Below are 21319 nucleotides of genomic sequence, written 5' to 3' on the forward strand. Positions count from 1 at the left end.
CTTTACAGGCAACCGATTTTTTTTTCGGGTTTTTTTTTTCATTCCGGGCCTAACTATTATTCTAATTCTTTTACTGATGTTTGACTCCTTGTTTGACTTTTGCTTTCATTCCAAAGTGGCCTGATCTTGGGCCTAATCAACATTAAAAAAACCATCAAATTGATGCTTTATCTGATGCTAGTTTCACTGTACAATAAAGCTACGTCTGTCTAATATATCTAATTTTATGTATTTTAATCATGTTTTCCTAATGCAGTTAATGCACTATTTTGTTCTGCAAGCCCCTACGGTTATTTGGAAAACTGTTAAATTTTCATTATACACTTTCTCTTCCGCGGGTTGTATCTCTTTATCTATCGACATGTTATTGAGTAGATATATGAAATTTAGCTTTTATCAGAACATGAAATAATTATTATAATAATGGTTTATAAGCTTAACGACCATGGGATTTCATTAGAGTGAACATAAATTAAGCATAAATTATGATAATATATATATATATATATATATATATATATATATATATATATATATATATATATATATATATATATATATATTTTTCAAATTATTTTTTCGACCGTACTGTTTTAAATATTGATTTAGAGTATCAGCAATCGGTCAGGAAATAAAACTCTATTTGTTCAGTCTCTCAATATTTCGTCACGATTTTGTGACTTCTTCAGGAGAAAACTGTAAATTTATTAGAATAATTAATGATTATATGTAAACAAAATGAATATTTTAATACTTACAACTATAAGAATGAAAATTTAAATTTTTTTGGCATATCTAAATAAATGACATATTTTTGTTTGATTTTATTAAGGAGTTATGGTAACCGCAATATGTTATAGAGTGAATTCCCGTTGTACAATTTTCAGCGAGTAGGTTAAAATAAACAATTACTATGACAGTATTATTCATTTTATAAAGAAAGATGGAATTATATATTCATTCAGAAAGATGGAATTAATAAAATTGAGAAAGAATCAGAATTTTATTTCCTGACCGATTGCTGATACTCTAAATCAATATATATATATATATATATATATATATATATATATATATATATATATATATATATATATATATATATATATATATTGTGATGATGTATTATTTGTGAATGATGTTTTAATGAGCAATGAGTGTTTTTTAATAATAATATATTTTTTCTTTTCTTTTTTAAAATTTCATTATTAATTGAATATTTTTGATCAAACTTCAGTTACTAATTCAGTTTTGTTTTGTTTGAGTTATTATTTTTTTCTAAACCTATTTACTAAATACTATTTTCTTTCTATTGCTTATGTTATAAATAACATTTTTAATTTCTCGATTATTTTCAAGTTGGTAATACAGTTGGTAGTACTCAAAATTCATAAACAGTATTTTGTGAGACGTTAGTTTCGAAGTTGTTTTTTTTATATTTTCTCCAAACTATTTAAACAATAATTGTCCACCCACTTTCTCTTTCTGCTCGTGAAATGTGACTGAAATCAAGCTTGCAACGACGACTGTTTTAACATGTCGTCCTTCATTTTGTTTTTTAACTTTTAACGTATTTATTAATTTTTAAAGTGTTTTTTTAACAGTAACATTTTTAAGTTTAGTTGCAACTTCAGTATTATCATGTTATTTAACGTTGTTGTTTATGCCACGAATCTTACATTCGGGTAAGTTTTTTATAATTTTGTATAGCCTCTTTTTGGCACCATTCAAATTGTTACAACATAGTAATTTTCTTTGTAGACCTTGATAAAGGTGGCCAAAAACCACCGAAAGCTTGGATTCAGAATAAATAGTACGCCTTAGCAAAGCTCTATTTTTTATTGACTACCACACCCAAAAAGAAAAAAGTATTTATATATATATATATATATATATATATATATATATATATATATATATATATATATATATATATATATATATATATATATATATATATATATATCGCGGTTCTCAAAGAATTAGTTTGTAAGCACTTTTTGAAATTATCTTTATTATATCTATAATGAAACACACATATATATTATATATTAAACAATATCTTTAAAATTGAAATTCTTATGACACTAATTAAATTATATTAACAAAATTTTGTACCATTCTGTCACTGAATGCCTAAATGAAACTGTTCTCCACTATATAAATTTTAATCACCACTCAATGTCTTCGTTCTCAGCTTCGGTTATCCTTGTTTTTGTGAAATTACTTTTTCCAATTATCAGCTTTCACCAATTTAAAATATTTTTCTTCTTAATAGCATTTATATTTATTCTTCTTTTTAATACATCAATATCCAATCACCATATAACTATTATAATTTGATTTCTACTAATCTCCAATCATAATATAATTTTTAATTTCTTCCAATCTCCTACCAATATTCTTCTAATATACTTTCCAATACTATCAAATTTTAATACTAAATCACTGATTATTGCATACTTTATACTTTCTTCCTAATTCTGACTTACTAATCTTGAACTTACTGAACAACTGACTTCACTAACTGTAACTAACTGTGTCTGTCTTCTTACTAACTAACTGTCTGACTAACTGACTTCTTGAATCCAAATCACCGAGTATTTATATCTTTTCATTGTTCCAGAATCATCTGGCAAGAAATCCTATTCGAATTGTTCTATTTCCTAAATATGTGAATGTTCTCGAAAAACTATATGTTCGATTATGTCCATTTCACAGACATAACCATATTCGCTAAGGTTCTACCATAAGCAAAGGTTAAATTCTGTGTTCTAGAGAATTCTTTACTTTTCTATCGAGAATTTTATTGACATTTAGGCTTTTCAGATCAGAATATAAACTTATATGTAAATTAAACAGCCTAAGTTAATAAACTACACTACCTCAAATCAGTAATTATATGTAAATTAAACATCTCAAACCAATAAATAACCCCACTTCTACATTCGCAACCATCACTTAAATGTCACTTTCAGAGTATATTTGGTTGCGTATGCACATGGCTCACTTAAATATATCATAATTATTAAAAAAAAACTTTTTACACCTATTATATGCTAATTTCTTAAGAATGCTCTCATATAAATATATTCTATAGTATATAACTTATTAAAATAACCAAATACTTTTTATATCTAATATTATCTAGTATATAACTTATAAATTATTTATATATATATATATATATATATATATATATATATATATATATATATATATATATATATATATATATATATATATATATATATATATATATATTGTGACGATTAGGGTTTATAGAAAATAATTTATAAGTTATATACTACATAATATTAAGTATTTGATTATTTTAAGAAGTTAAATACTAGAGAATTTTATAAAAATATATTTATGTGAGGGCATTTTTAATAAATTAGCATATAATAATTGTAAAAAGTTGTATTTTAGTAATTTTAATGTTGTAAATAGATTTAAGTGAGCCATGTGCCTAGGCAACCAACTATACATACTCCAAGTGTCAAATTAAGAATCATAATTACGAATATAAGTGGGGTTATATTGTTTGAAATGTGTATTTTATTAAATTAGAGTGTTAGTTACTAATTTGAATGTTTATTCTGATCTGAAAAGCCTAAATGTCAACAAAATTATTAATAGAAAAGAATGGAATTCTCTGGATCTCCGGAGATGGCCATGTTTGCGAGATGGTTTGTTCCAGAAAATTCAGACATGTATATAATAGATGTATATAATTGGAACATGATCTCTTACCAGATGGTTCTAGAAATCCAAAAACATATAAATACCCGTGATTTGGATTCAAGATGGCAGTTTTGGAAGTTTTTAGTCAGAAGGCAGTTTTAAGTTTTTGAGTTTTTAGTTAGAAGTCAAGCAGTTTATTATGAAAGTTAGTAGAAGATAGACACAATTAATTAGTGAAGTCAATTGTTCACAGTTTTAGTAAATCAGTCAAGCAGTTTTATAAGAAATATGAAAGTTAGTTGGAGATAGTCCAATTGTTTAATATAGTGAGTTAAATGAAGATTAAAAATTATGCATATAATTTAATGCACATTTATAATTATACACAAATAATTATTGAAGATTAAAAAAAAGTATATTGGAAGAAATTAAATTATATTATGGTTGGAGATTAGTATAAATCAACTTATAATAAGTGGATATTGGTATATTGAAAAGAAGAATAAATATAAATGCTGTTTGCTGGTTTGGTTGGTGGTGTATAAATGCTGGTGAAGAAAACTATATCTTAAATTGGTAGAAGCTGATAATTGGAAAAAGTAATTTCACAAAAAACAAGGATAACTGAAGTACGAAGACATTCAGTGGTGATTAGAATCTATATATAGTAGAAAACAGTTCATTTAGGCATTCAGTGAAAGAAAGGTACAAAATTTTGTTAATATAATTTAGTTAGTGTCATAACAATTTCAATTTTGAAGATAGTTTTGTTTAAATTGTAGATTGTCTATAGAATTTAATTAGTTTTATAAGAATATCAATTTAAAGATAGTTTATTTTAAATTTACATTGGCTAAGTTAGATATATATGTGTGTTTCATAATAGTTATAATAAAGATAATTTATAAAAAAGTACTTACAAGCTAATTCTTTGAGAACCGCGATAAAAACCCTATATATTATATTATTAAAAATACTCATTGCTCATCATTCAAACAAAAAAACACATCATAACAATTTGGCACCCAACGCGGTGGCTCTCTATTTAAAAGAATTAGTTTGGGAAGATAAGTGCTCTCATATAATTAAATTAATTTTCATTAGAAAGAAAAAATTATAGATTTTATTTTTAATTATATTTGAAGAAGTAAAGTCTCAAAATGTCTCAAGGAAAGAAAGGTACAAGAAGCAAAAAGAATGAAGAAGATGTGGAAACACAACCTATACAAGAGGAGAGTTTAGTTCAAGTTCTACAAGATACTGCAGAAATGAATCCAGAAAGAGAGGAAAATGTCAATATGGCAGCTTTGATGTCATTAATGATGCAGATGAACAAGACAATGGAAGAGAATACGAAAAAAATGGAAGAGAATTCAAAAGAAGTCAAAGAAGACATAAAAAAAATAGAACAGAAAATGGAAGAGAATACGAAAAAAATTGAAGAGAATTCAAAAGAAGTCAAAGAGGACATGAAAAAAATGGAACAGAAATTGGAAGAGAATTATAGAAAATTAGAAAAGAAAATAGAAGATAATAATAATAAAATTGTAAAGCAAATAGAAAAACAAATGGATAAAAAACTTCAAACTGCAGAGAAAAAAGTAGCAAATGAAATAAAAAGTATACGGAATGACTACAAGAAAAGGATAGACAATGAGAGGACAGAAGTAAAGAGGATTATTCAAGATAATAAGATAGAAATAGAACAGAAAATAGAGTTACAGAAATGTAACTTAGAAGAAAAAATTAACGAAGACAGGAGAAACACAGAAGAAAAATTAGACGATATACAACAAAATATCCAAATAAATAGTAATCAAATAAGAAATGTGGAACAGAGAATAGATGATATTTCACAAATGAGAGACATAGGGAGACCTTACTTAAATTTAACAAATGAGACTGGGATTAAATTCTCTGGTAATATAAAAAATTTGCATCCTAGAGTATACATAAATAGTTTAAAACATAAATTAAGATTTGTGAATAATATCAATGATATTAAAGATTATATTAGAGTGACATTAAATGACAATGCAGCAACTTGGTTTGCTAGTATTGAGAATGATTTAGATAATTTTCAAACATTAGAAAATAAATTTTTAAATTATTATTGGGGTGAATTAGAACAAGCCAAGTTTAGAGAAATTCTATATTTTGGAAAGTATAATCAAAATTTAAAATCAAATATGGTAGATTATGCATTGAAATTGATAACAGTTGCAAAATATTTAGAACCACCACTTAGAGAGGATGAAACAGTCTTAAATGTATCTAGACATTTTGATGCTGATGTTGTGCAAACCGTAACTGTACAAAATATTCAAACAATAGATAGTTTCATTAATTTTATTCAAAGAATACAAAGAGGCAATATGACAAGTAATACTAACAACAGAAAAAACAATAATAACTTTCAATATAAAAAAAATGATAATCAACAATATAGACAATCATATAACAATAATACTAGGTATGGTAATAATTTACAAAATTTTAATAATAATAACAGTAATCAAATTAGACAAAATTGTAATAACAATACTAGTTATAATAGACAACATTTTAATAACAGTACTAATAATAATAGACAAGATTTTAACAATAGAAGAAATACAGAGCGACCTAACTATAACAGACAGGTAAATTGTGTTCGAAGGAATAGAAGCTGCGAAGACAGGGAACGAAATAGTACAAGGCAGGAAAATGTGAGTAGAAGTCATAGTAGGGAAAGACATAGGACATCAGATCCAAGTGGTCAGATACAATCTGACAATTCTAATAATCAAAATTTTGTGCAGTAAACTTTCTGAATTACAAGTTAGGCCATTGCTATTATGAAAAACCTTCTGAATTTATTTCTTTAGATGAAGAGAAAATTATTGAATCTATTAATTTAATTTATATAAATGCTTTGGCCAAAAATAAAATGATTAAGATTATGATAGATACTGGTTCAGAAAGTACTTTAGTCTCGGAGAATTTTATTTTTAATACATTAAAACTATCAGATATAATAAAGATTCCAAAAATTAAAATTATTGGTGCAAATAATAAGAAGTTGGGTGAAATTGATAAACTAGCCAATTTTAAAATTAATATTCTTAATAAAGAAATTAATATGCAAGGATTTATTGTCAAGGATTTATGTGTTGATATATTAATGGGAAATGATGAATTGGAAAAGAAGAAAGTAAAGATAGATTTTGAAGAAAAAATGGTAACTTTGGAAGGGCAAATAATTAAATTTATGCAGAAAGATGAGGTAGAAGAAGGAATAAGAGTTGATAGGATATTATTAAAAGAAAATAATGATGTTTATGAAGAAGAAATGTATTTTGATGATAGGGAAATGTTCCAGAAGAATGTAAAGAATAATTATTGTAGTGAATATTTAAGGAATGGAAATTTTAAGCAGATGGATGCCTACGAGGCGGAGTGCGTAAAATTGGAAGCAAGGAATAATGAGTACATAATGAAGAATAATGTGATTTGTAAAGAAGAAGATATGATGAAAGTTTTAAATTGCCCTGAAGAATATAAATCAATAGTCATTTCCATATTGCAGCAACACAAGGGACTTGTCAATAAAGAAAATAGAATTGCACAAAATTATATCCATAGTATAAAAGTTAAAGAAGAAAAAGATTTTAAAACAAAATCATACCCAATACCATATAAATACAGAGAAGAAGTAAACAAAACAATTAATAATATGTTAGAAGATGGGATCATTGAGAAGGCAGACACACGTTTTATTAACCCCATAGTAGTAGTACGAAAAAGATCAGGTGAAATCAGGTTATGTTTGGATGCAAGGAATATTAACAAGATTACTGAAAAGCAATTTGAAGCACCAATGAGTATAGATGGAATATTAGGAAGAATTACAGGAATGTCATTTTTCACTAAAATCGATTTACAGCATAGTTTCTGGTTAATACCTCTAGAAAGAAAAAGTAGACAGTATACAGGATTTCAGATAGATGGAGTAGTATATCAATTCAAAGTAGTACCATTTGGACTTCAATCATCTTGCAGTGCTCTATGTAGATGTCTTCATGATATTTTGGATCAATATGAACATTTTGTAATTCACTACATTGATGATATCTTAATTTTTTCTAAAACGGCTGAAGATCATGAGAAACACCTAAAAATTATAATAAATAGATTAGACAAAGTGGGACTAAAAATAAATCAAGAAAAATGTACATTTTTTCAAAAAGAAGTCATATATCTAGGTTATAAACTTAACACTAAGGGAATCGAAATGGATCCAGAACGGACACAAGTCATTCAGGAATATAAAACACCACACAATTTAAGAACTTTAAGAGGATTTATTGGAATAATTAATTATTATAAAAGGATGATACCAGATCTAAGTATAAAAGAAATTCCATTACTTGAACTACTGAGAAAAGGTGTAAAATGGAGATGGGATCAGAGAAGAGAACTAGCATTCCAAGAAATTAAAAACATTTTTCTGTCAAATTTGAAAATATACTATCCTGACTATACACAGCCATTCATACTAAGAACAGATGCATCAATAGAGAGATTATCAGGGGTATTATTACAAATACATGATGGGGTCGAATACCCAATACAATTCATTTCAAGAATCACAAAGCCACATGAAAAGGGTTACTCAGTTTCAGAATTAGAACTAGCAAGTATAATACACTGTGTCACAAAATTAAGATTTTATTTGTTGGGTAATGAATTTACAATAGAAACAGATCACCAAGCTTTAACGTCTATATTAAATAACAAATATGGAAACAGTAGAATACATCGGTGGAGTCTAATACTTAGTGAATACTGCTTTGAAATCAAATACATTTCTGGAAAATCCAATATAGTGGCAGATGCTTTATCAAGGTTAGAAAATACATCACAAAAGGGCAGCGAACAATAAAAATTGGATTAAATCAATTAGTAGAAAGTACTGGATTATATTCTAAAGAAGAAATTATAAAAGATCAGATCAATTTGAGTGAAAAACAAAAAGTCCTTAGGAAAGATGGGGTATATTATAAAATAATAAATGGCATAGAAGTATATGTAATAACTAGAACTTTAGCAAAGAAAATATTGAAAAATTTACATAACAATTATATGCATATTGGTTCAAGAAAGCTATGGATGCTATTTAGGGACAATTATTTTGCAAAGAATGACATAAGTATAGCAAAGGAAATTACTACCCAATGCCCAATATGTCAACTAAACAAAGAAAAGAATTTCAAAAACCAGAACACATATAAATCTAATGTTGTATATGAAAAACTAAATACAGTTTCCATGGATTTTATTTCAAATTTAGTTCTCAGTCCAACAGGAAAAAAGCATATACTAGTGATAGTTGATTTATATACAAAATTTATTAAACTATATCCCTGCTCTAGAACAAATGTTAAAACATTAAAATTATATATTAATCAATTTTTCGAAGAAATAGGACCATTTAGAAATTGCATAATAGATAATGCTACATATTTTAACAACCAAAAATTTTGGACATTTTGTGAGAAAAAGGGAATCAACATTCATTTTACAAGTATCAGACATCCTCAGGCAAATCCTGCAGAAAGATATATTAAAGAAGTTATAAAATATTTAAGGATACTGTGTCAAAATCAACACGAAACTTGGCAGCAACATATACCACAAGTAGAATATTTTTTAAATAATACACATAATTTGAATACAGAGGAAGTACCAGAATATTTAATGTTTGGCCATATAGGAAACAGAAAGTGGATTAGTGAATATAATCAGGATATGTTAGAACAAGTAATGCAGAAAGTGAATAACCGAATTAGGAGGAAAGCTGAAAAATATATCAGAAGACAAAATCGAAATATAAAAAAACCAATCACATTTCAAAAAGGAGACCTAGTGTTAATTCGTTCACTTAGAAAAAGTAATGTTAAAGAAAACCGTTGTAAGAAATTACAACCAATGTTTGAAGGTCCATATACAATTGAAAATCAGAATGGACTAAATAGTTATGTGTTAATAGATGCAGAGAACAGACTAAGAGGCATATTTCATATCAACGACATTTTTCAATATCATGAAGAGATTAAATAATGATTTCTATACCTTTAACACAAATATAATAACACTAATAACTTACTGATAGATCCATTTCATAGATAGATGGTAGATTTCTTTGTTGTGAATAAATTTGACATCATACTTGTTGAATTTTGTACATATGGAAATTGTTTGGTACCCTAAAAATCATAATTTGGGGTTAGATACAGAATTGATTGTGTAAATGTCTTTATAAAAAGTGTAAAACTTACCAATTCATATGGATAAAAGCCTGTTGAATGGAAATAATTCCTAGATTTTGTCTATAAATAAACATAACACAATATAGATTATATTTTTAATTAAGGTTATATTTTATTCTCTCCATTTGACATGACAGTTTGACCATAGAATAGCCGAACTGTGCTACGTTGTTCTCTGTTTTGACATAGACAGCGAACAGGGATGTATTTGATAGAACAATTAAAATAGGAAATTAAATTATTTCATTTATTATAATTACTTAGGTATGTGGATAAGAAAATTAATATTTAAAGAAATAATAAGTAAATTATTTATTTTAAATATTATTTTTGGGGTATTGTGACGATTAGGGTTTATAGAAAATAATTTATAAGTTATATACTACATAATATTAAGTATTTGATTATTTTAAGAAGTTAAATACTAGAGAATTTTATAAAAATATATTTATGTGAGGGCATTTTTAATAAATTAGCATATAATAATTGTAAAAAGTTGTATTTTAGTAATTTTAATGTTGTAAATAGATTTAAGTGAGCCATGTGCCTAGGCAACCAACTATACATACTCCAAGTGTCAAATTAAGAATCATAATTACGAATATAAGTGGGGTTATATTGTTTGAAATGTGTATTTTATTAAATTAGAGTGTTAGTTACTAATTTGAATGTTTATTCTGATCTGAAAAGCCTAAATGTCAACAAAATTATTAATAGAAAAGAATGGAATTCTCTGGATCTCCGGAGATGGCCATGTTTGCGAGATGGTTTGTTCCAGAAAATTCAGACATGTATATAATAGAACAAATTGGAACATGATCTCTTACCAGATGGTTCTAGAAATCCAAAAACATATAAATACCCGTGATTTGGATTCAAGATGGCAGTTTTGGAAGTTTTTAGTCAGAAGGCAGTTTTAAGTTTTTGAGTTTTTAGTTAGAAGTCAAGCAGTTTATTATGAAAGTTAGTAGAAGATAGACACAATTAATTAGTGAAGTCAATTGTTCACAGTTTTAGTAAATCAGTCAAGCAGTTTTATAAGAAATATGAAAGTTAGTTGGAGATAGTCCAATTGTTTAATATAGTGAGTTAAATGAAGATTAAAAATTATGCATATAATTTAATGCACATTTATAATTATACACAAATAATTATTGAAGATTAAAAAAAAGTATATTGGAAGAAATTAAATTATATTATGGTTGGAGATTAGTATAAATCAACTTATAATAAGTGGATATTGGTATATTGAAAAGAAGAATAAATATAAATGCTGTTTGCTGGTTTGGTTGGTGGTGTATAAATGCTGGTGAAGAAAACTATATCTTAAATTGGTAGAAGCTGATAATTGGAAAAAGTAATTTCACAAAAAACAAGGATAACTGAAGTACGAAGACATTCAGTGGTGATTAGAATCTATATATAGTAGAAAACAGTTCATTTAGGCATTCAGTGAAAGAAAGGTACAAAATTTTGTTAATATAATTTAGTTAGTGTCATAACAATTTCAATTTTGAAGATAGTTTTGTTTAAATTGTAGATTGTCTATAGAATTTAATTAGTTTTATAAGAATATCAATTTAAAGATAGTTTATTTTAAATTTACATTGGCTAAGTTAGATATATATGTGTGTTTCATAATAGTTATAATAAAGATAATTTAAAAAAGTACTTACAAGCTAATTCTTTGAGAACCGCGATAAAAACCCTATATATTATATTATTAAAAATACTCATTGCTCATCATTCAAACAAAAAAACACATCATAACAATATATATATATATATATATATATATATATATATATATATATATATATATATATAACTTTTATTCTCTATAAAATGATATGAGTTCGTTGGAGAATTAAATAACGTAACTCTGAATGAAATGCACAAATTTATTTAGATGTTAACAGTTTAGGGTATAAGACTATATTAACTTAAGAATTACAAACTATCCTAAAAACCTCTCATAGTTCTTGATAATATCTTAAACACCTCGAGATTCTCAGCGTGGATGTTTATCATCTTCTAAGTAGTCTGAATATTGAGATAAAACACACACACACAGTGGCGTGCTCGCCATAACACCTCCCTCCTGAAGACCGAAGCTGGGGTGTCCAAGAAGGGCTTCTTTTGCAGCTTCGAAGTTTTGACTTGTAGTGAAGAGCCTCTCATACTCCGTACAGGGCAGGTAGGTCCACATGGAACAAAAAAACCAACCGGCAATAACTTATTCTACTTTTGTTGTTATGAGAAAGCCGTAGATGAAGTGTACCACAAGGTAATCGAATTATATATTGCAGTTATTATTGATTAAAATTCCTTTATAATATGGATAATTAAAGCTCATATCTACTACTTGTCGTGTTACACTTCAACTTCGTTTAGTCAATCGCATCATAAAATGGTTTTACATTATTAAAATGAAATTTTCGAAATGATATACATTTCTGTCATTCTCATCGTATAGATATAAAATATTCTTATTGTTAACGTCTAAGATTTGCTCATTAGAGTAGGAGAAATTATTTAAATTTAAGTTAGTTTTAATATTCTCAAATTCGGTATATTCATTTTGTTTTTGATGGACATGGTTTAATCGAATTCTTGGCAGAGCTTCTAATTTTAGTTTACTTACAATAGTATCGATTTTTTCAGTTACGTCAATAACATTATTACTTCGGACTTGATGTTCGTGTATATTATTTACACTAAGTATATTATGTTCCTGATCAGATTGAAACAATGGGATTTCCTCGCGATTAGCAAATAAAGTATTTAAACCAAAGTCAATAACACATTTATTCATTTCTAAAAAATCATAACCAAGTATTCCATCAAAAGGAGAATTTATGTCAACTATATAGAATTTTTGAACACCCGAAAATAACTTAAAGTTTACGCTCTTTGAACTTGAATTGGTTCGTTATTAATACCAAATATTTCAAAATTTTCATGATGAAAGTGATAAGAGTCTAAAATTTTACCTGGTTTCAATATTGATATAGCTGCCCCTGAATCAATTAATAATTTTATATTCAAATTTTTAATATGCGCGTAAAGAAGCAGTTTATTTGCTACTTGGTAAACTGTAACGTTGTCAGCGGCACTTGCTCTAAAAAAATCCTGATCAACTTCGATTTCTATTTCTTTTTCTGAACTATCGTTGTCGCAATAGGTATTATGAACAAAATTGTGAGATTGTGGTTTACGATAACATTTTTCTGCTTTATGTCCATATTTATGACAAACAGTGCACTTTGGAATGGTTAATTTAATTGGTGGATTTATCGATTGATTTGTTGAACCGGGATCAGAAAATGTTTTTTGCGTACCTGCAGTACTTGAAAAAATTTCATTGTCATTATTTATATTTAATTTAGAAAAATTGTCATTCGTTTGTTTGAAATATTGTTGGTTTTCATAATCGTTTAAAATTTGCTTAATTTGAATTAACGAACTAGGATTTAAAGAGCGAAGCATTTGACACAAAGGTTCTTTTATGCCCGTAATAGCGGTCAGAATTGCAGTTTTACTGTGAAAATTATTTAAACATTTTTTCTCAACATTGTTCAAATTTGAATCGTATTTGATAACTTTATTGATTCTTATTAATTGTTTTTCAATTCTATCAACGAAATTTGTAGGCTTTTCATTAGAACGTTGCTTAAAATGACATAACTCAAAATTTAGACACTGCAAATCCAAATTTTCACCAAACTGAGAAAGGAGAGCATTTTTTATCTCTTGCCATGTCGAAAATTCTTTCGAGCCAATGAAATCAAGAGCTTTTCCCTCTAACCTGCTTTTTACAATAAAAGGAAAAATTTGCAATTCCGCTGGGTCAAATTTTGCAAAAATGAAATCAACAGAATCTATAAAATAATGTAATTTTGAAGAGGACCCATCAAAAACATTTATAAGCTTGATAGCTTTGTCACAATTAATATAATTATTAGAAGTGGTAGCGGAAATTATTGGCGTAGTTGCTGTTACGTCGTTAGTTGCCATTGTATTATCAAAAATAAATTAAACAATTAAAAAAAATGCAAATACTAGATATGATAGCTTAAAAGTTTGAAAATTGCGAAACAGAGTAAATAAAAAAAATGAAAACAAATAAAAAATTAATATAATTCGACTAACCTCAAGTATTTCCGTGAGAACGTGGCTTTACACCGGAACTGGTCGAAAACGTTGCAGCGTCTCAGATCAAGTGGATTTACACTAGAACGGGTGAAGAACGTTGTACCTTCTGGATCAACTGGGTTTACACTGGAACTGGTCGAAATACTAAACTGTATGTAGTCGGAATGGTAGCCGAGATGTTGCTTCTTCTGTGGAAATGCTTCACCGTTTCCAGGGTCGAGTGGCTTTTCACTAAAGCTGGTTGAGAAGATTTCACGAAGTTGCTAGTTGCGCCTCCCCAGAACTTCCGAATTACTTTGTGGCTTTACACAACAAGTGGCCTTACACTTGGAATTCTTCGAAGTTGCTTACGGGTTCATTCAGTTTTCCTTCCTCGTGGCCTTACACTCGGAACTCAAATACTAAGTCACTAATTCTCCAATTTTCCAATTAACGATAAAAATCGATTAAAAAAAGGCTTTACTTTTTCTAATTGGAAATTCTACTGACTGCGCTACTTTTATTCTCTATAAAATGATATGTGTTCGTTGGAGAATTAAATAACGTAACTCTGAATGAAATGCACAAATTTATTTAGATGTTAACAGTTTAGGGTATAAGACTATATTAACTTAAGAATTACAAACTATCCTAAAAACCTCTCATAGTTCTTGATAATATCGTAAACACCTCGAGATACTCAGCGTGGATGTTTATCATCTTCTAAGTAGTCTGAATATTGAGATAAAACACACACACACACAGTGGCGTGCTCGCCATAACATATATATATATATATATATATATATATATATATATATATATATATATATATATATATATATATATATATATATATATATATATATATATAGAGTTGGCCATTCGAAAGAGTGTACCCCAATATTTGGCAATATTCATTTAATTGTGTGAAAATGCTAAAACAGGTCGAAAAGGGGTCATATTTTAACGATATACATATCTGTCAATTGTCAGCCCCGTCCATTTCAGTACCCCAAGCCTTAAATTTTAAATAGGGAATATACCATGTTTGGCCCATTGTTAGACAGGTATTTCTCTGATGAATTTAGACATCCATATTTTTTTCGATATTAACCCTAAAAACTAAAGATAGAGCCTATTTTGTGCTGGTGTCAATTTCCGGTCATGTCAAAAACTACATTAAAACTAAATTTGCAACATTTGCAACAACAATAGGAAACTTTATTAAATGAAACGTAAATAAATTGGACTAAATTTTAAATTAATAAATTCATAATTCCAAGCAGTTTATTCATCAGCTATTAATAATTGTTATTGAATAGAGAGCAAGATCACCGATTTACCGGGACTTTTTCACATGGGGTTATTTAAAAATCAAGATTTATAATACCGTTCCAGCTTCATTGGAAAAACTAAGACAACGAATAATACCTACATGAATGTAGTCTAGTAATCTCTATAATGCTCCAAAATCTTCTTCGTAATTTCTAACAGCGACTTTATAATTGTATGGATGTTGGTGAATATCATTTTGAACATTTAAGTTCGAATTTTCGAATTTCCCTTAAATATTGCTTCCTCCAACAAATAATTTCTTCTTTCTCTATGAGCGTAGATTTTCTATTGTTATTCTTATAAACGAATTGTAATTCACGTAAAGTTTTCCACAATTTATCTCTTAATGTTTGGCAAAGGTTCGTCTTCATTACGTCTACTTAAAGTTTATCCAAATAGGAATCTTTATCGTCTATATGAATGGGTTTTCTCCCTGTTGACCTTCTTTTGTTGCTTGAAAAGTCTATAAATAGTTGCTTCTCCAACTCTGGTCATATATGAACAAATTTATCTCTTTTAACGTGGATAAGACAGTAGCATTATCTTATAAAGGAGCTCTTTAACCCTTGCTTCTTAATAACAACCAGATCAGTATCGTCGATCTGTAAAATTTCTTGGTATTTTTATAGACAGCCACCTTAAATGGTCCCGTCATATTGATTTGTTAAGTAAGAAACTCACCTCAGCATGCTATGCAATAAGATCTGTTTCGAAGGAAATCAATTTAGCATCTTCCAAAATAACATATTTTGCTTTGTTCGAGTCTCATCTTCGATATGGTCTTCCTTTTTGGGGTTCTAGTACAGCTGCCCAATCTAATCTTTTTGGCCTCAGTAGAATAGCACATTGCAGAAGCTACTTCAAAAATCACGGGATTTTAACTCTTCCCTCTTTATATGTTTTAGAAACTGTTTGCTTAATTCGTAAACACCTCCATGTTTTTCCATCAAGACCTACTCATGACTACTCCACCAGAAATTCAACCTTTGATGTGTATCTACCGATCCCGTCAAAAATGTACAACCATCTCCCTTTGCAACTTAAATCTGCAGCTTCTTTCATTAAGATCCATAAAATGACAAAAAGCCTATCTATCTAAAAGACCATATTATTCAGTAGAAGAGTTTCTTAACGAATAGCTCAGAAATTACAGTACCTTTATGTACAAGTAACTAAAGTATTTTTATATCTATTTGGGTATCACCTGCAGCAACTTTAAAGTTATTAATTCGTAAGGTTTTATTGTGCAATTTGCAATTTAGTTAAATTTTCCAATGGATTGTATACTTTATTATCTTTTATTTTGTGATGTTGACGATTTATGTAGTTTTAGTAAATTTTTATTGTTATTGTTATTTTTTTGACTTTTTGTAAGCTTTGTCCATAAAATTGTACAATTTTCAGTGACAATAAAGCATATTTCTAAGATAGAGACAGATGGAAAGAGCTGAGGGAGACCTATGTCCAGCAGTGAACGCATACGGGTTGCTAATGATGATGATAATAATACTATAAGTTTTGTAGAGTCCTTTTGAATTTAGCTTTTTTGTAAAGAGTGTGAAGTATCCACTTTATTAGTTAATCCAATATTTTCTTTCACAGTTAATAATATTTTTGTCGTTATGCTGTAGCTGAGTACTTACGCTTTGTACTTACCGTTAGTATTATTATTATTTTTTTTTGTTAAAATAACTAGCAGAATTTATAAAAAGTCACTTTTTAATTATTAATAATTATAGTCTGGACAAAATTATATCGGCACCTCGTCTTTTTTCTTTTTTTTTTAAATACCAAATTACATATCAAATAATTTTTGTCCTGTTAACAGATCCATGAAGGTCTTTGTTATATCGGATCATCTACTAGTAAGTTTGTTCTAAAATTGTATTTTCATACTGCTAGCATTGTAGACATAGTTTGATTTAAATTTTCTCGGGAATACCTGTAAAAAATGTCAATATATAATAAAATTTGGTAGATTTTATAATAAGAATCAAATCTAAACCCCAATCACGTGCTGTCTAGTTGCGGGGACTGATAAAGAGTCTTCTTGATGATAAACTTTGACCTCCTGGCCCACGACACACATTAGTATTCTAGGGAGCAAGCCAAATGCTCAGATGCTACAAACTTTTTTAACTACCAGAATTCATTAGGAATTTCCCAATTGATAAAAGTAAGTTGTTTCCACGTTTCATTTTAGCAGAGTTATCTACGTCTTCGACATATAAAGCAGATGATCAATACATAAAACTTAAGTCAAAAAGAAACTTGGTTTATATGAATCATATTTTCAAAAACAGCAGGTATTAACTCAAGAACATGAAGTATATTATGGATATCTTCTGAAAATCAAGTATATATCCTCTCGAAAAATGTCGCACAAAATATTTATTATACTCCGTTTGAAAATGATTGATATACTCTATTTAACTGTCTGTCAGATACAGGTAAATTAGAATTTTAAACACGGACGTATACTTTTTAATTCAATATATAGTCAATAAGGAAGTCTTTACTACAATTCAGATTCCTAGTAGTGGTCGTGTACGCCCTCATATGGTTGCCATATAAGAGTTCTGGGTACAGGACAAGTAATATCTCTCGTAGTATCCGGTTTGAGTGTCTTCAAGCTCAGCGAATTTTATTTTTACTTTTTTTTCTATCATGTCTAGCTTACATGGTAGTCGACTTTTATACAAGCTACTTTATACCGGAGTCTGACAGATAAGGAATAGGTGCAGATTTTCATACTTTTGTGGTAGTTTTATTATTATAACAATTATTGTTTTTTCAGCAATAAATCTTCCAGAAAAAAAAGATAAATTTGATAAAATAAGATAAAATACTTATTTATTTGGCAATGAGGCGTAAGCCCAGATCGCGATTTCAGTTATTTCTGTTATATTGTTACACTGTAATTGAAACCGTTGATTAAAACTCATATGTTTCGGTTTAATTTTTTGGTGTTAAAGAATTTGTTCTCTTTTATATCCGTGTTAAATCAAGTCACAGACACATTTAGAGCAAAATAAATTACATGTTGTAAGGGAATGACGAAGAATCAATTGGATATTTCGGATGTGGAGCTCTGACAATACCTTATATTTAACCGTATGTTTGGGGTGCTTAATGAAAGCTTTCTACCCCCCGAGAAGAAATACGATCGCAATCAAGGGCTTCTTTTATACTTTACTCGATTGAAGGACATTCCCTGTTCAATTTTTTTCGCTTAGCCAATCAGTATACAAGAGGATGTTTCTCTAATGAACTATTAAACGACATTTTTATTCTGTTTGACTGTTTGAAATGAAAAATACAGGGTTATTTTTCGCCGGATTTTCTTCGTTATATATATTACCCTAAAACTACTTAACTTTTGTACCTCATATATTTGTATCTTTATATATATATATATATATATATATATATATATATATATATATATATATATATGTAGTTGCGAAGATATATGCATAGGAACAAGATCCATAGACCAGGTAATGGCCTATAAATACCTAGGTCATGAGATTCGCATAGGAAAAGACAACCAAACCGTTGAGCTTCTCCGTCGTATAAGACTGACTTGGGCAGCCTTCGGCAAGCTGAACCATATTTTCAAATAGTCTGATATACCAATATGCCTTAAAAGAAAAACGTTTAATCAGTGTGTTTTGCCAGCGTTACCTTACGGTGCCGAAACGTTGACCATGACAAGGAAAACAGTTCAAAAGATCCGTGTGTGTCAAAGGGCGATGGAGCGTGCTATGTTGGGCGTTTCACTACGAGACAAGATCCCAAATCGCCAGCTACGACAAAGAACAGGAGTGGCTGATGCAGTAGAGAGAGTAGCAACACTAAAATGGAACTGGGCAGGTCACGTGGCTCGAATGACAGACAATAGATGGACAAAGCGGATACTGGAATGGAGACCAAGAGATGATGCCTACCGAAGTAGAGGTCGTCCACCAACACGTTGGACTGACGATCCAAAACGTTGTCATAGGAATTGGATGCAAGAGGCACAAGATCGAAATAGATGGAAAATTATGAGGGAGATCTATGTCCAGCAGTGGATAAGCGAAGATTGAATGATGATGATGATGATGATATATATATTTGTTCGATTTGTAAAAAGTATCTTTGTTTGGAACATGTAAATCCAATTTGCAATGACTGTAACAATATTATCCGGCTTAATTTTATTATGATTTTTGCCATGTCTTATATTTTTTATGATAATTTTAGTAAAATAATGTTTTATTTTTGTTTAAGATAGTTCTTGAAGACTGATATGTTATTGTTATGTTCTATTTAAATTAATTGTAATTTGTTTAGTAAAAAAGAGAATAAATTAAACTATTACAAAAATTGTGAACATTTTTTGTGCTACGTAAACAATTATTTTAAATATAAATTTAATTTTAAATTTAAATAATAAATAATGTTAAAAATAACTACAAACAATAGATTGTTTTATTAAAATTTAAACAAAATGCATCCAAAGGACTATTTTTATGACCGATCTAGTAGACCGTGTGCGACTACTGATACACAAAATTAAACTGCGTCTACTGAAAGGTTAAAAAGACACTGAAAAAAGTTGTAACAAACACTATAACATGAAAACGCCACAACAATTTTTTTCAGAACCAAATAAGAATTAAGATTGTTACATAAAATCAACTGTACAGTTTGAGAGTTACCAATACTGATGATTGTTATTATTGATTTTACTTTATATAAATAAAAATTTGAGCAATATTTGATATATAATATCATTAATTATTGTTTATTTGAGTAAGAAATTTAGACTGGTTATTTTTCAGTTCCTCCAAACATAAACGACTCCTTGAGCAGCAGCGATGCGATCGTGAGGGAAGGCTCCAACGAAACGTTAACTTGTAAAGCCACCGGATTTCCTACACCTAGCGTTAAATGGAAGAGGGACGATAATACCAAAATTACCATAAATAAGACACTTCAAGGTAGGCTTTATAAAATATGTTTTTTCGGTAGTAGTTACCTTTTATACTATTTTAGTTTCATGTATGTCGTCTATCACTATTAATTCGAGTAAGCATCTTCTTATAATTACATGACGTTTATTATAAATCGTTTTTTATTTGAAAGTTGATGCTTAATAGAAGTAAAAAAGTATAAAAAAAAATAAAAATGATCCGTTCCAAGAGTATCTCTTAGTACCGCCGTCCAGTTAGTTTTATCAGCGATGTCTGATATACTAGTGGTAAATCGACAGAAGAGTTTTGACCCCACCTTTGGGGTAAAATAAAATTACCAGGTTATTTTGATTGATTTGATTGATTGATTTTATATGAGCCCCATAGGTCATGGTGCGCATTAAAATCTCCTCCAATTATTTATGTTATTAAAAAGATTGGAAAAATTGTGCACAGTAGCTGATACATTTGGAGGACAATACACAGAAATACAATTAATGGATAGGTTTTTAGAAACAAAATATGTGTTGTACTGACTTGCATACCATCTGCTACATTATTAAGAAACACTTCTTTGAAGCTGATATTACTTATTATAAGAATAGCGACATCCGTTATACCATCTATTCTATCTTTTCGCACAATAGAATATTCATAATATGTATAAGTTACTTTTGGTTTAAACCATGTTTCTGATATTAGAGCAACATTAACATCATAATCTGATAATATTTTTACTATGCTGTTTGGATACAGCGAAACGTGCGTTCCATTGACACATTTTTAATTAGTTCAGGTAGAATATGTCGTCATTGTCAGATATACTTTAATTACGATTATTATAGGTACCTACTCAATATTTTTAATATAATTTACGTTGATGGCTGA

At 28.4% G+C, this 21319-nt stretch overlaps 1 protein-coding gene across 1 annotated transcript in view; it reads left to right on the plus strand.

The window, feature by feature from the left end:
* The window catches only part of LOC140452384 (lachesin-like), a 294235-nt gene that overhangs the window by 230774 nt on the left and 42142 nt on the right, over positions 1 to 21319 (plus strand). Inside the window, exon 4 of the mRNA XM_072546600.1 lies at positions 20300 to 20458. Within this exon, the coding sequence (XP_072402701.1) occupies positions 20300 to 20458 (159 nt within the window). The remainder of the gene's footprint in view (positions 1 to 20299; positions 20459 to 21319) is intronic.

This window comes from Diabrotica undecimpunctata, chromosome 10 (genome assembly GCF_040954645.1).
Source record: "Diabrotica undecimpunctata isolate CICGRU chromosome 10, icDiaUnde3, whole genome shotgun sequence".
NCBI lineage: Eukaryota > Metazoa > Arthropoda > Insecta > Coleoptera > Chrysomelidae > Diabrotica > Diabrotica undecimpunctata.